Genomic DNA, 10,864 nt, shown 5'->3' on the forward strand with positions numbered 1-10,864 from the left:
AGTTGTAGCTTGTCCCTCAATTTGTCTGATGTTATCTCATGATTCAATTGAGGTTTTGCATTTGGGGGAAGAATACCACGGAAGGCATGCTGTGCTCTTCTCAGTGCATTCTATCAGCGGGTACATGATGTCTGTGTGACATACCATTGGTGATTTGACCTTGATCATTGGGTTAAAATTATCTGCCGGCTTTGTTCCGCAGAAATTTACTATTTTTCCCTTCGGGAGTAATGAGCATATTGTAGCGAGATAACTTTGAGACTATGCAAACATCCTGTTTCTCATACTTTGATCTACTAGCTTTAGCCCCCACTGATGATTCTTTGCCTATAAAAATGATTACTGTGTTGTTTGCCAAGTGGTGACTTTTCACTCCCATCGTTTCTTCCACATTGATTAACTGGAATTCTACTGTAAGGACCAGCTCTTGCCTCCCCCATTTATTGACTTATTTTGTTGTTTATTTATATCAATGTGGTCTCATAAGAACTGATTTTATTCTATAGGTTATAATCCATTACTATCATCGTTTATTTTATAGCTATTTGGCTATTGGGAGCCCCTTCAAGTTGGCTACCGTGTCCTTCTGACATGCCCCTAGTTTTTTGAGCACTCCCTTCCTTTCTGGCTACACAAGATAATTCCAGGCTCGTCTTGTGCTTTTCCCTGTCTTAGTTGTGGAATCAGCCATTTCTCCAAAAAGCTCTGGCTTCTTTTACTGAAGAAACCAAGACCTGGGCACTGGGTACTGGGGCATCATTGCTTATAGACCCTCTCAGAGACAGAGCTAGGAAATATATTTCCATACACTCACATCTTTATCTATTCCTATATCTATCCATATCTGTGTATCAAAAATCCTGAGTTGATGATGATAGCTCCAATTCCAGTCTAACACCACAGGATTCAAAATTGGAGGCGACACTATTTTTTGAACCAGCACCTGGAGTAATGGAAATAAAGCAAAAATAAACAAATGGGATCTAATTAAACTTGAAAGCCTTTGCACAGCTAAGGGTACCATAAACAAAATGAAAAGACAACCTACAGAATGGGAGAAAATATTTGCGAATGATGTGACCGACAAGGGACTAATTTCCAAAATATACAAACAGCTCATATACCTTAATATCAAAAAAACAAGCAACCCAGTCCAAAAATGGGCAGAAGACCTAAACAAGCAATTCTCCAATGAAGACATACAAACGGCCAATAGGCACATGAAAAAATGCTCAGCACTGCTAATTGTCAAAGAAATGCAGATCAAAACTAGAATGAGATATCACCTCACATCAGCCAGAATGGCCATCGTTAAAAAATCTGCAAATGATAGATGCTGGAGAGGGTGTGGAGAAAAGGGAACCTTTCTAAACTGTTGGTGGGAATGTAGCTTGGTGCAGCCATTATGGAAAACAGTATGGAGATTCCTTAAAAAATTGAAAATAGACTTACCATATGATCTAGCAATCCCACTCCTGGGCATATATCCAGAGGGAACTCTAATTCAAAAAGATACATGCACCTCAATGTTCATAGCAGCACTATTTACAACAGCCAAGACATGGAAACAACCCAAATGTCCATCAATAGATGACTGGATAAAGAAGATGTGGTGTATATACATAATGGAATACTATTTGGCCATCAAAAAGAATAAAATAATGCCATTTGCAGCAACATGGATGTCCCTGGAGAATGTCATTCTAAGTGAAGTAAGCCAGAAAGAGAAAGAAAAATGCCATATGATATCACTTATATGTGGAATCTAAAAAAAAAAAGGACACAAATGAACTACTTATTTATAACTTAGATGATTGATTTCTTGAATATGTGTAAGCACATTTGACTGTCCTTTATGATTGGATTACCGCATTCTGTTGATTCTTATTTTGTGATTGGCTTTATTCCTTTGATAACTATGTAAGTTTAAAAAGCAAAAGCTCTAATTTGTTCTTAGAAACAATGATCAGTACCTATATGTAAACTAAAAAAACCATTGTATATATGTGTTTACCTGCAATATAATGTATATCTGCAGTTGAACTGTAATAATTCTACCTAATAAAACTGAAAAAGGAAAAAAAATTAGAGGTGACACAAAATTCCCTCTTTCCTTCCTTGTAACTCCTTTCTCCAATGATGAGAAGCCTATCTGTCATTATCCACAATACATTTACTTACTTGCTCAAAATCTAAAGTAGTTTCAGAATTGCTAACCCAGATCCTCCTGGGAGAAATATTAACTAGAGCACAATCTTTGTATGTGGTTCTTTTTTCCTCTCTCTTTTGAAATTGAGGTGAAACCCACACAATATAAAATTAACCGTTTCAAAGTGTGGGTACAGTTCTTGTTGTTTTTAGTCTTATACTATGTAGTCAGAATGCTTCCTTTCCAAGTCACTGAGGTCCGTTCCTTGATGTACTTATTTTGTTCATTTGTAACACAGTTGGGTCCATTTGTTATTGTTTGTATTTCATTTGAGTTCAAGCTACATCCTGGTTGATCTTAATTATTTACTTGTGCGTTATGGGGGAAATTCCCACGGTTCTAAGAGCCAGAGTTATACCAAAAAATATACTCAGAAAAGTTTTACCCCCTCCTCATCCCTACTACTCCACTCCCATTCCTCCCTTTTTCCACCCCACTGACACCCATCCCCTGTAGGTAACCAATCTCATTAGCTTCTGGTTTATTCTTTATGTCTGTATGACTTTATGTCTATATGTCTATATTTTGCATCATAGGTGAGCAGATCCATAAATATTCTCTTATATCTCCTTTCTTCCATGAAAGGTAGCATCCTATAAATACCCTTGTGTGCTTTGCTTTTTTGCCCTCACTTCACAGTATATCTTGCAAATCATTCCGTACCAGTTCCTAGAGATCTTCCTTATTCATTTGTAGAGCTGCACAGCGCTCCACAGTGTGGATGTACTGCAGCTTATTCGACCACTCTCCGGTGTACGGGCATTTAGGTTGTTTCCAGCATCGGCAATGACCGACAACGCTGCAATCAATAACTGTGAAGCACTGACTTTGGTAAGATGACTTGGCACAGGACCTGAAACGTGCCAGTGGGCGGGCCACTTAGTCCTTCTTTGCCAGCCTATTCCTCCAAGTTGCCTTCTTGAAGGGTCATTATATCTGCAAATTCGGGGCCCCTCGCCTGGGTGTTGACTCTTCCACACCTGCGGCCGCAATCATTTTTCAATAATGACACAAAGAGCTGTGGGCAGAGCAGAGGAGATGTGTGTGCACGTGGGCTCAGCTGTGCCATTATATGCAGGCAACAGGCCTGACGTGGGCAGAAAAGCCACATCGCATGCACAGGCAGTGAGCCAGGAGCTTTCCACTGGCCAAGCTGGATACTTGGATCTGTTGGATGCTGAGCACGGGTGGACTTCCCAGGGCTCCCAACATTACCTGCTTGAGAAGGATCCCCTTCAAAGCCTGGTGGAGGGCCAGGCTGGAGAGGCAAGTGTACTGGCTGCCCAGCTGTCATTCACAATCAACCCAGAGTCTGGATGGCGAGCGGGAAGAAAAATGGCCCCAGTCAGACCGTCTGGCAGTCTGGTGGTTCCTCTGGGCTGGAGCAGAGCCTAGGGGCGGGGATCAGGGTCCCTCCCGAGAGGCTGCAGCAATCTCCTTGGCTGTGTCAGGAGACCTTCCTGCCAGGAAACCCTCTGCTCTTTCCTTACATTCATTTTCAAATATAGAATGCCCAGATGTGCCAAGCTCTTAAAAGACAATGTATTGTTTAAACAGGCCAATAACCCTGCCAGGGTAAATCTTTTTCTCATCACTTTATGGATGGAGGAAAGGGAGACTCAGAGAGGTTAAGCAACTTGCCCAAGGTTACACAGTAACCAGCCGAGTCATGATTTGAAACCAGGCCTGTCTGATTCCAGGCTTCTAGATCTTTCCAAAATGAACACAAATCCAACAAAGGATTTATTTTAACTCTATAGAAGAAGCGTTCAGGCTCCTGCAGTCACTGGTAGGCAGAAATCAGATGCTACGGGGAGGGCTGGGAAAGCAGGAGACCTAAAAATTGTTGATTTCAGCAAATTGCTTGCACCAGGTTCCCCATTTGAAAAGCAGGACTCGACCTCAGGGCTCACTGCAGGCATTGGAGTGTGTCCTCCTATGTCAGATGGCAGTTATTAAATATTTTATGTATCATCTCTGGCCCCACGGCTACTCCCCTTGGTTATGAAAGTCAAGTGAGTTCCCGGTAAACCCCAAGAACCGTCTCCACAGAGGTGAATCAGGATTCTTGGGCACCGAGGGCTGGCTTCTTGGGCATGTAACCTAGACAGTCGCCTGCCCTTAGTTTAATGCTCTGCTGGGCCCCATCTGGCAAGTCTTGATGCCAGGAGGCCCCCACTGTTTCATTTTGCACTGGGCCCTGCAAATCATGTAGCCAGTCCTGTAGGCGAAAAGACAGTGGCTGGCAAAACTCAGAAAAATAACCCTTCCAATCAGAGTCCAGGGGACTGAGAATATCCTACAAGGATTGTGTTCTGGCTGAAGTCTCTTGGGTGTCAATTTACTTGTCTCCTGGCTACTGAGGGGAAAGAGCTGGTCTCCAGGACGTGGCTGTGTCCTGTACATGGCCAGCATGGTGTCTTTGTCCATTCGGGCTGCTGTAAGAATACCGTTGACGGGGTAGCTTAGAAGCAACAAACATTTATTTCTCATAGTTCTGGTGGCTGGGAAGTCCGAGATCACAGCACTGGCAGATCTAGTGTTTGCTGAGAGCAAATTTCTTGGTCCCTAGCCAGGGCCTTCTTGCTGTGTCCTCACATGGTGGCAGGAGTGAGGGAGTTCTCTGGAATTTCTTTTATAAGGGCACTAACTCTATTCACGAGGGCTCCATCGTCATGACCTAGTTACCTCCCAAAGTCCCCACCTCCAAATACCATCACATTGGGGATGAGGATTTCAACTTATGCATTTGGGGGGGACACAAGTGTTCAGTCTAGAGCATGTGGTGCATGAAAAACACCAAACAAAAAGGACTGAAGAACACAGTCATTACTCTCAGCAAGAACGTTTTCCAAGCACCTGCTCTGTGCCCAGCCCTGTGCTGGTTGCTGCGGGGAACAGAAAGAGCTGGATAGGAAGGCACTGCCCAGAGGTCTCTAGAATACCCTTGGGATTAGCCTCAAATGGGCATAGACCTGGGGCTCAGGAGTACAGACGTGGGATTCAGAAAGGGCTCGCTGGGGGCCGGGCTGTCAGGAAACGTTTTGGGTTAAGGCAGGACTCAGGATCTTAAATGATGCCCGAGACTTAATAAGTGGAGGAATAGAACCATCCAAGCCTCACCCCGGGTTTAGCTGCATAACACACTCCCTGCTGGCAGGTCTGGCACTGGAATCCGTCACATTAGACTGAAGTGGGGGAGCATTGCAAGTGGGGTTCTCTGGAAGCAGACACTAAGATGGAGTTCGGGGTACGCGTTTGTTTCCTGTGGCTGCTACAACAAATTACTCCAAACTGAGAGGCTTCAAACAAGAGGAATTTATTTTCCCAGAGTTCTGAAGGCCAGAAGTCTAAGATCAGTTTCACTGGACTAAAAGCAAGGTGTTGGAAAGGGTGATCAGTCCTTGTCTCCAGACCACACCAGTAGGCAACTGTCTCAGAGACACTGAGACAGCCCAAGCCTGCCCTTCCGGAATCTTGGCCTGTCATCCTCACTTTCACGGTTGCCCTGGAAGTAGTTGGCCTGGAGCAATCTGAAGGGAAGCCCCAAAGGCAACGTAGCGCACCACAAAATTAGACTTTTCTTTGCTCGTTTTTAAATGTGACCGAAGGGACCAGGATTGGACAGGACAAAGGCTGAAGGTGGAGGCAAGAGGAGCCTGGACTGGCAGCAGGAGTTCTGAAACTATCTCAGCAAGTCACTCTTTCTCCATGGGCCTCAGTTTCCCCGTCTGCAGTGTGAGGCCTATGAAGCCAGGCATCCGGACCTTAAAATTGATGATTCAGAGGTAGAAAAAAGGAGGCCAACTGAGAGGTCCCAGCAGGTAGAGGACGGACAGAGAGGCCGGGCAAAGGTCCCAGGAACCCCCACTAGTGTTTGAGGGGCCTGGGCAAGGGTATACGTGGAGGACACACACACCACGTATTGCATAAAAGATGTTTTGTTGGCTGACCTGGAAAACACATTTTTAGAACGACCTGTAAGGCCAAGTTTGAACGAATATTCTCAGACTTGTAGTGTCCTACACTGGAGGCTGTGGTGTGGAGAGAGCTGGCCCTGGTCCCCGGCTGTGGCTATGATCACAATGTCCTACTCACAGACCTCAGACTCTGGGGAGCAGAACTGGCTGAGTGTCCTGCGCTGAGGTTTGAAATCTGTCCTTGCGGTTGGGCTGAGGCCATGCAGTTCCCTGCAGCAGGGATAGAAGGGCCATCCCTTCCTGGGTGGCCACTCTGATGGCTGGCTTTGCCCCGAGGACCCCCTGACAGCCTTGCCGAGCCTTCCTTCGATTGCCTGCAGCGTGGCTTGATGGCTGGCCCAGCTGGCTCCGGCTCCCTCCTCCTTCCCTTCCAAACAGGCATCTTCCTTAATGCCATCAGTCCCGGCTTGACAGCTGGTTCTCAGAGGACCTGGACAGACACATGGGACCCCCAGCCCACCCAGCCCACCCCTCTTCTCTTCTTCTCACCCCTGGCTCCTTCTCACATCACGAAGTGCCTCTCTAGGGTCCCGGGCACCCAGGGTGTGGTCCTGTCCACACGTCCCCTTGGCCTGCAGTCTCCTCACCCCGTGGCAGTGTGGGGAGCGTGACAGGAGGGCTGAGCCCGGGGGCACAGGGAACAGGGAGGGGGCTCCTCTTGTCCGGGTCTGAGGTGCTGCTGGCCTGGGGCCTCACCTTCCCATTGTCCTCCCTCCATGCCAGCCTTTTGACCTTTATGGCTCTGTCTCCTTTGCCCTGCATGTGCATGCTTCTGGAACATTCTTTGCAACCACATGGGCTGGGGGGAGGGAGCACATGTCCCTGGCCCTTCATACCTCTGTCTTCTTTCACTAACTCCAGAGTCTGGTGGAGAAGAGAGAAAACTGGGGCTCAAAGAGGCCGAGTGAGGATGCACCCCCGGGGCCTTCTGATGCCCACCCCTGTGTTCTTCCATGATGTCCTGGCCTGTGGGGGTGATCACGCCACCCCATGTCATGCAGGCGCCCTCCCCAGTCATTGGCCTTTTCTTCCGCCCCTGGGAAACGGATGTGCATGTCTGCCAATGTCTAAGCGGCTGCTGCGGCTTTCATCCTTGCAGTCCAGCCAGTCGACCGGGTGATGGAAGGCCAAGGACGTGGTCCCCAGAAGCCAGCAGGGCTCCAGCCCCTCAGAACTTGTCATCATACTTGCAGTCTGGGTAGCGGTAGGCGAACCTGGGGTCACAGGTTCTCAGGGGCCTCAGGATGTCCTTCAGCTGCCTGGCAGCCCCGAGGACCTCCGAGTCAGGGCGGGCGCCCTCCCCACACCGAGCGAGCGCAGCGTCGATCTCCTCCTGCACCGGGGACGGGAACTTGGCCTGGAGAAGCCGAGGCAGCACCTGCTCGCACACCAGCACCAGGCTCTGCTTCTCAGGGACGGTGTCGCAGGAGGGCAGCTCCACCTGGCAGCCGGAGACCAGGCAGCTGAAGATGTCTTTATTCTCTTCTGCCCTGGTGGCTGCTTGGCTGCCTAGAAGAGAGATGGATGCTCTTACACACCCTACCACCTGTTCTCCTTGGGAGGGGGGTGGGGTGCTGCTAATGAGAATTACTGGGCAAAGTGGTTTAGTCTCTTAGCATCTCCTGTCAGCAGGAGATGCAGGGCTCAGGAACACAATGGCCCCCTGTTGAGAGCCTTTGGGGAGCTCTCACTGCTACAATAAGATGAGGCCTGGCATGGAAAACACACTTATCCCTCCCAGAAATTGGGCTTCTAATTGTAGGGCTCACACGCATAGTGTGATTATTACTGAATTAGGGAACTCAGGAAATTCCTAGGACCAGTTGCATTTGCCCTTGTTAAATACAAAGTCCAGAGAAAGAACAGGGAATCCAGAATATGCATTCAACTGATATTCAATGGTTCACATATCCCAGATATTCTGGAATCAACCTCATTCCTTCTAATTTGAGCCTTCTTAGTAAAGGCAAATCAGATCATGAGTAAGTGTGGTTTAATTGGTCTATCTTTGGAGGCCTTCTCATGTAAGCAAAATCAGAAATTGGAGGTGAAAATCCTCTGTCCCATTCTCAGGCTAAGAAAAATCTGGTCACCATTAGAGACTGGGATGTTTGAAGGGTTCTAGGACCCTGGATGCATCTGTGCACATCACGAGCAACACGATTCATTCATACACTTCATTCGGTGCCATGCTTTTCAATTTGAAACCTTTATAAAAAGCAAAGATGTCAAAATGGGTTGTGAAATATACCAGGGAAACAGCCAGATAGTTCAGATAAAGTCTAAAAGCATCTGATGAGAAAGGCTGGGAAGGGGGAGACGGATCTGGGGATGTACATGTGTGAGGAGGTCAGGGCAGGACCCCACGCCACCCAGACCCAACTGGACAACAGCAGTGCCCTTGGAGGGTGCAGTTGGGGCCACCATGATGCACATCTCCCCCTACCCTATGGACAAGATCAAGTCCGGTTCCCCTTTGGAGCTGGAGCAGAGACTCAAAAGAGGGAGAGGGACCCCCCTCCTCCTTAAACTTGAGCTGCTCTCACTGTGACACGTGGAGACTGGCGAGGCCCAGTGGGGCCACCCCCTTGTCACCCCTCCCCGGCTCCTGTTCCCTTCTGGCAGCTGCTTATCCAGAATCCATGCTGGGTACCTTCCTGCCTGTCGATGACGCCCAGTGCACTGGCATCCCGGATGAACAGATGTCCGTTGTTGAAGATACCAAACATGGCCGCATCAACGCGGGTGAAGTAGAAGAAGTAGTTCAAATCGTTGCTCCTCAGAGACTCCAGGACACCCAGGAGCTGGTAAGCCAGGTCGGCCGCCTGGTCTGGGGGCGCACCATAGAATTCCTGCAGCGGACTGGTGCTGGTGCTGACCAGTAACCGGCCACAGGAGCCCACGTACTTGGGCAGCGGCCATCCCTCAGCGCCTGGGAAGATCTGCCAAGCCGAGAGGAGGAGGCAGTAGAAGATCAGAGAGAAAAAAACTGAAGACAGCCCCCTCCCCACCCTCTCTCTCTCTCTGCCTCTCACCACGAGCGGACAGAAAGATCAGCCTTACACAGGTACCCTCCGTCTCAAGACACATCAGCAAAGCATCCTTTAGCCTTGTTCAAACCTCTTGGAATGCAGCAGCACTCTGCTCCCCGCGTCCTCTCCTGCCCCGCCAGCCAACCACAACTTGTTCATCCCATTGCTGATGGAGGGATTCGGAAAAGGAAGCTCTTCTTTCCATATAGCGGGTCACATTTCAACAGAGTTGCCCCAAGCCAGGTAAGAGAATGCCGATGTTGCATTTGCCGTGACTTTGGAAAGTATTCAGGATTCGGGGAATGTGTTTATTTTAAGAGTTGCATAGGTTGAAAAAGATAAGACCGGCATTTCAGATTTTGCAAATATCACTGCTTAGGAAGAGGTTATGGGGGCAAAAAAAAAAAGAAGGTCAACTTCAGGCTGATTGATTGATTGATTTATATAACTATATGATTTTCTCTTTTTTGTAGGGCGGGAGAGGTAATGAGGTTTATTTACTTATTTACTTTTTAATGGAGGTACTGGGGACAGAACCCAGGACCTTGTGCATGCTAAGCACATGCTCTACCACTGAGCTATACCCTCCCCACTCGGTGCTGATTTAAAGAAAAAGATTTTCAAAAATAAGAGTGCAGGCATTAGGTTCTGGGAGAAGGCAAAAATCATGATGGTGGCCCTTGGGGGACTGAAGTTTCGGGGACCACTGCACTGGCCCGGGATGGATCTGCCTGGCCGGGCTAACTACATACTCACAGGTGCTCCCCCACGGACTGGAATGTTCCAACAGCCTAACACGGGTCTAGGGAAGCACACAGCCCCAGCCAGTCTCCTGTCTCCTTGTAAGAGCTCCAAAAGTGTGGATTTGTGAGACGAAAAAGAGAAGAGGGAGTCCTGGCTGGTGGTTTTTTTTTTGTTTGTTTGTTTGTTTTTTGACTAAAATAGTCAAATAGCGAGGCAGCTGTACCGAGAATGGCACTTCTTTAAACTATGGGAGAAATGACAGAAATTATAAATACTTGGCACTTTTTTTTTCTTATTTTCCTTCTTAAAAAAACGAAGTCATCTCCCTTTCTGATAATTGTTCTCTGGCTTTGTGCTGTTTTAGCCCACTTGCCATGTTGGGAAGAAGCTTTCTTGCTTCCCCCGCCCACTGGGACTGCTCCCACTGTGTGCCGTGCAGGGAGGCCCCCGGGCCCCCTGGTGACGTCTAAATGCAGCCACGAGTCCTCCCTGGGCTGGTGGCAGATGCACGCCATGCCCTTTTTGGGCAGAGTTTAGGGTGGATGGAGGGTCCCAACCCAAGCCTCTCAGGAGCCAGGGCTAGAAGTAGCCAGGTCACCTGCCTTGGCCACCAAGGCTAGGACAGTGGGAGAAGAAGACCTCTGAGGGTGCAGGATAACCAGCGATTCCTTTTCTAGGATTTAAAATGCCCGCATTACTGGGCAAGTCTTAGCAGAAAGAGCATGTGGACCTTGAAGTCAGACAGCTCTGGGTTTAGGTTCCATCGCTGATAACTGGTTAAGGGACTGTGGCCAAGTCACTTCACATCTCTGAGCGCCACTTACCTCATCTGGAAAAGGGGACAATAATAATATTCCTCTGAGGTTGTCGAGTTGTTGTAAGCATTAAATGAGATCATG

The 10,864-nt window shown here is 48.1% G+C and overlaps 1 protein-coding gene across 1 annotated transcript in view; it reads right to left on the minus strand.

Annotated features, from left to right (window-relative positions):
* Nucleotides 1–5,504: 5,504 nt before the first annotated feature.
* Nucleotides 5,505–10,864, minus strand: part of DIPK2B (divergent protein kinase domain 2B) — a 12,932-nt gene continuing 7,572 nt past the window's right edge. Inside the window, exons 3-4 of the mRNA XM_032474652.1 lie at nt 8,843–9,243; nt 5,505–7,698 (exon numbers count right to left, since the gene is read on the minus strand). Coding sequence (XP_032330543.1) covers nt 7,358–7,698; nt 8,843–9,243 — 742 coding nt within the window. The 3' untranslated portion in view covers nt 5,505–7,357. The remainder of the gene's footprint in view (nt 7,699–8,842; nt 9,244–10,864) is intronic.

Source organism: Camelus ferus, chromosome X (genome assembly GCF_009834535.1).
Source record: "Camelus ferus isolate YT-003-E chromosome X, BCGSAC_Cfer_1.0, whole genome shotgun sequence".
In the NCBI taxonomy this organism is placed as follows: Eukaryota; Metazoa; Chordata; class Mammalia; order Artiodactyla; family Camelidae; genus Camelus; species Camelus ferus.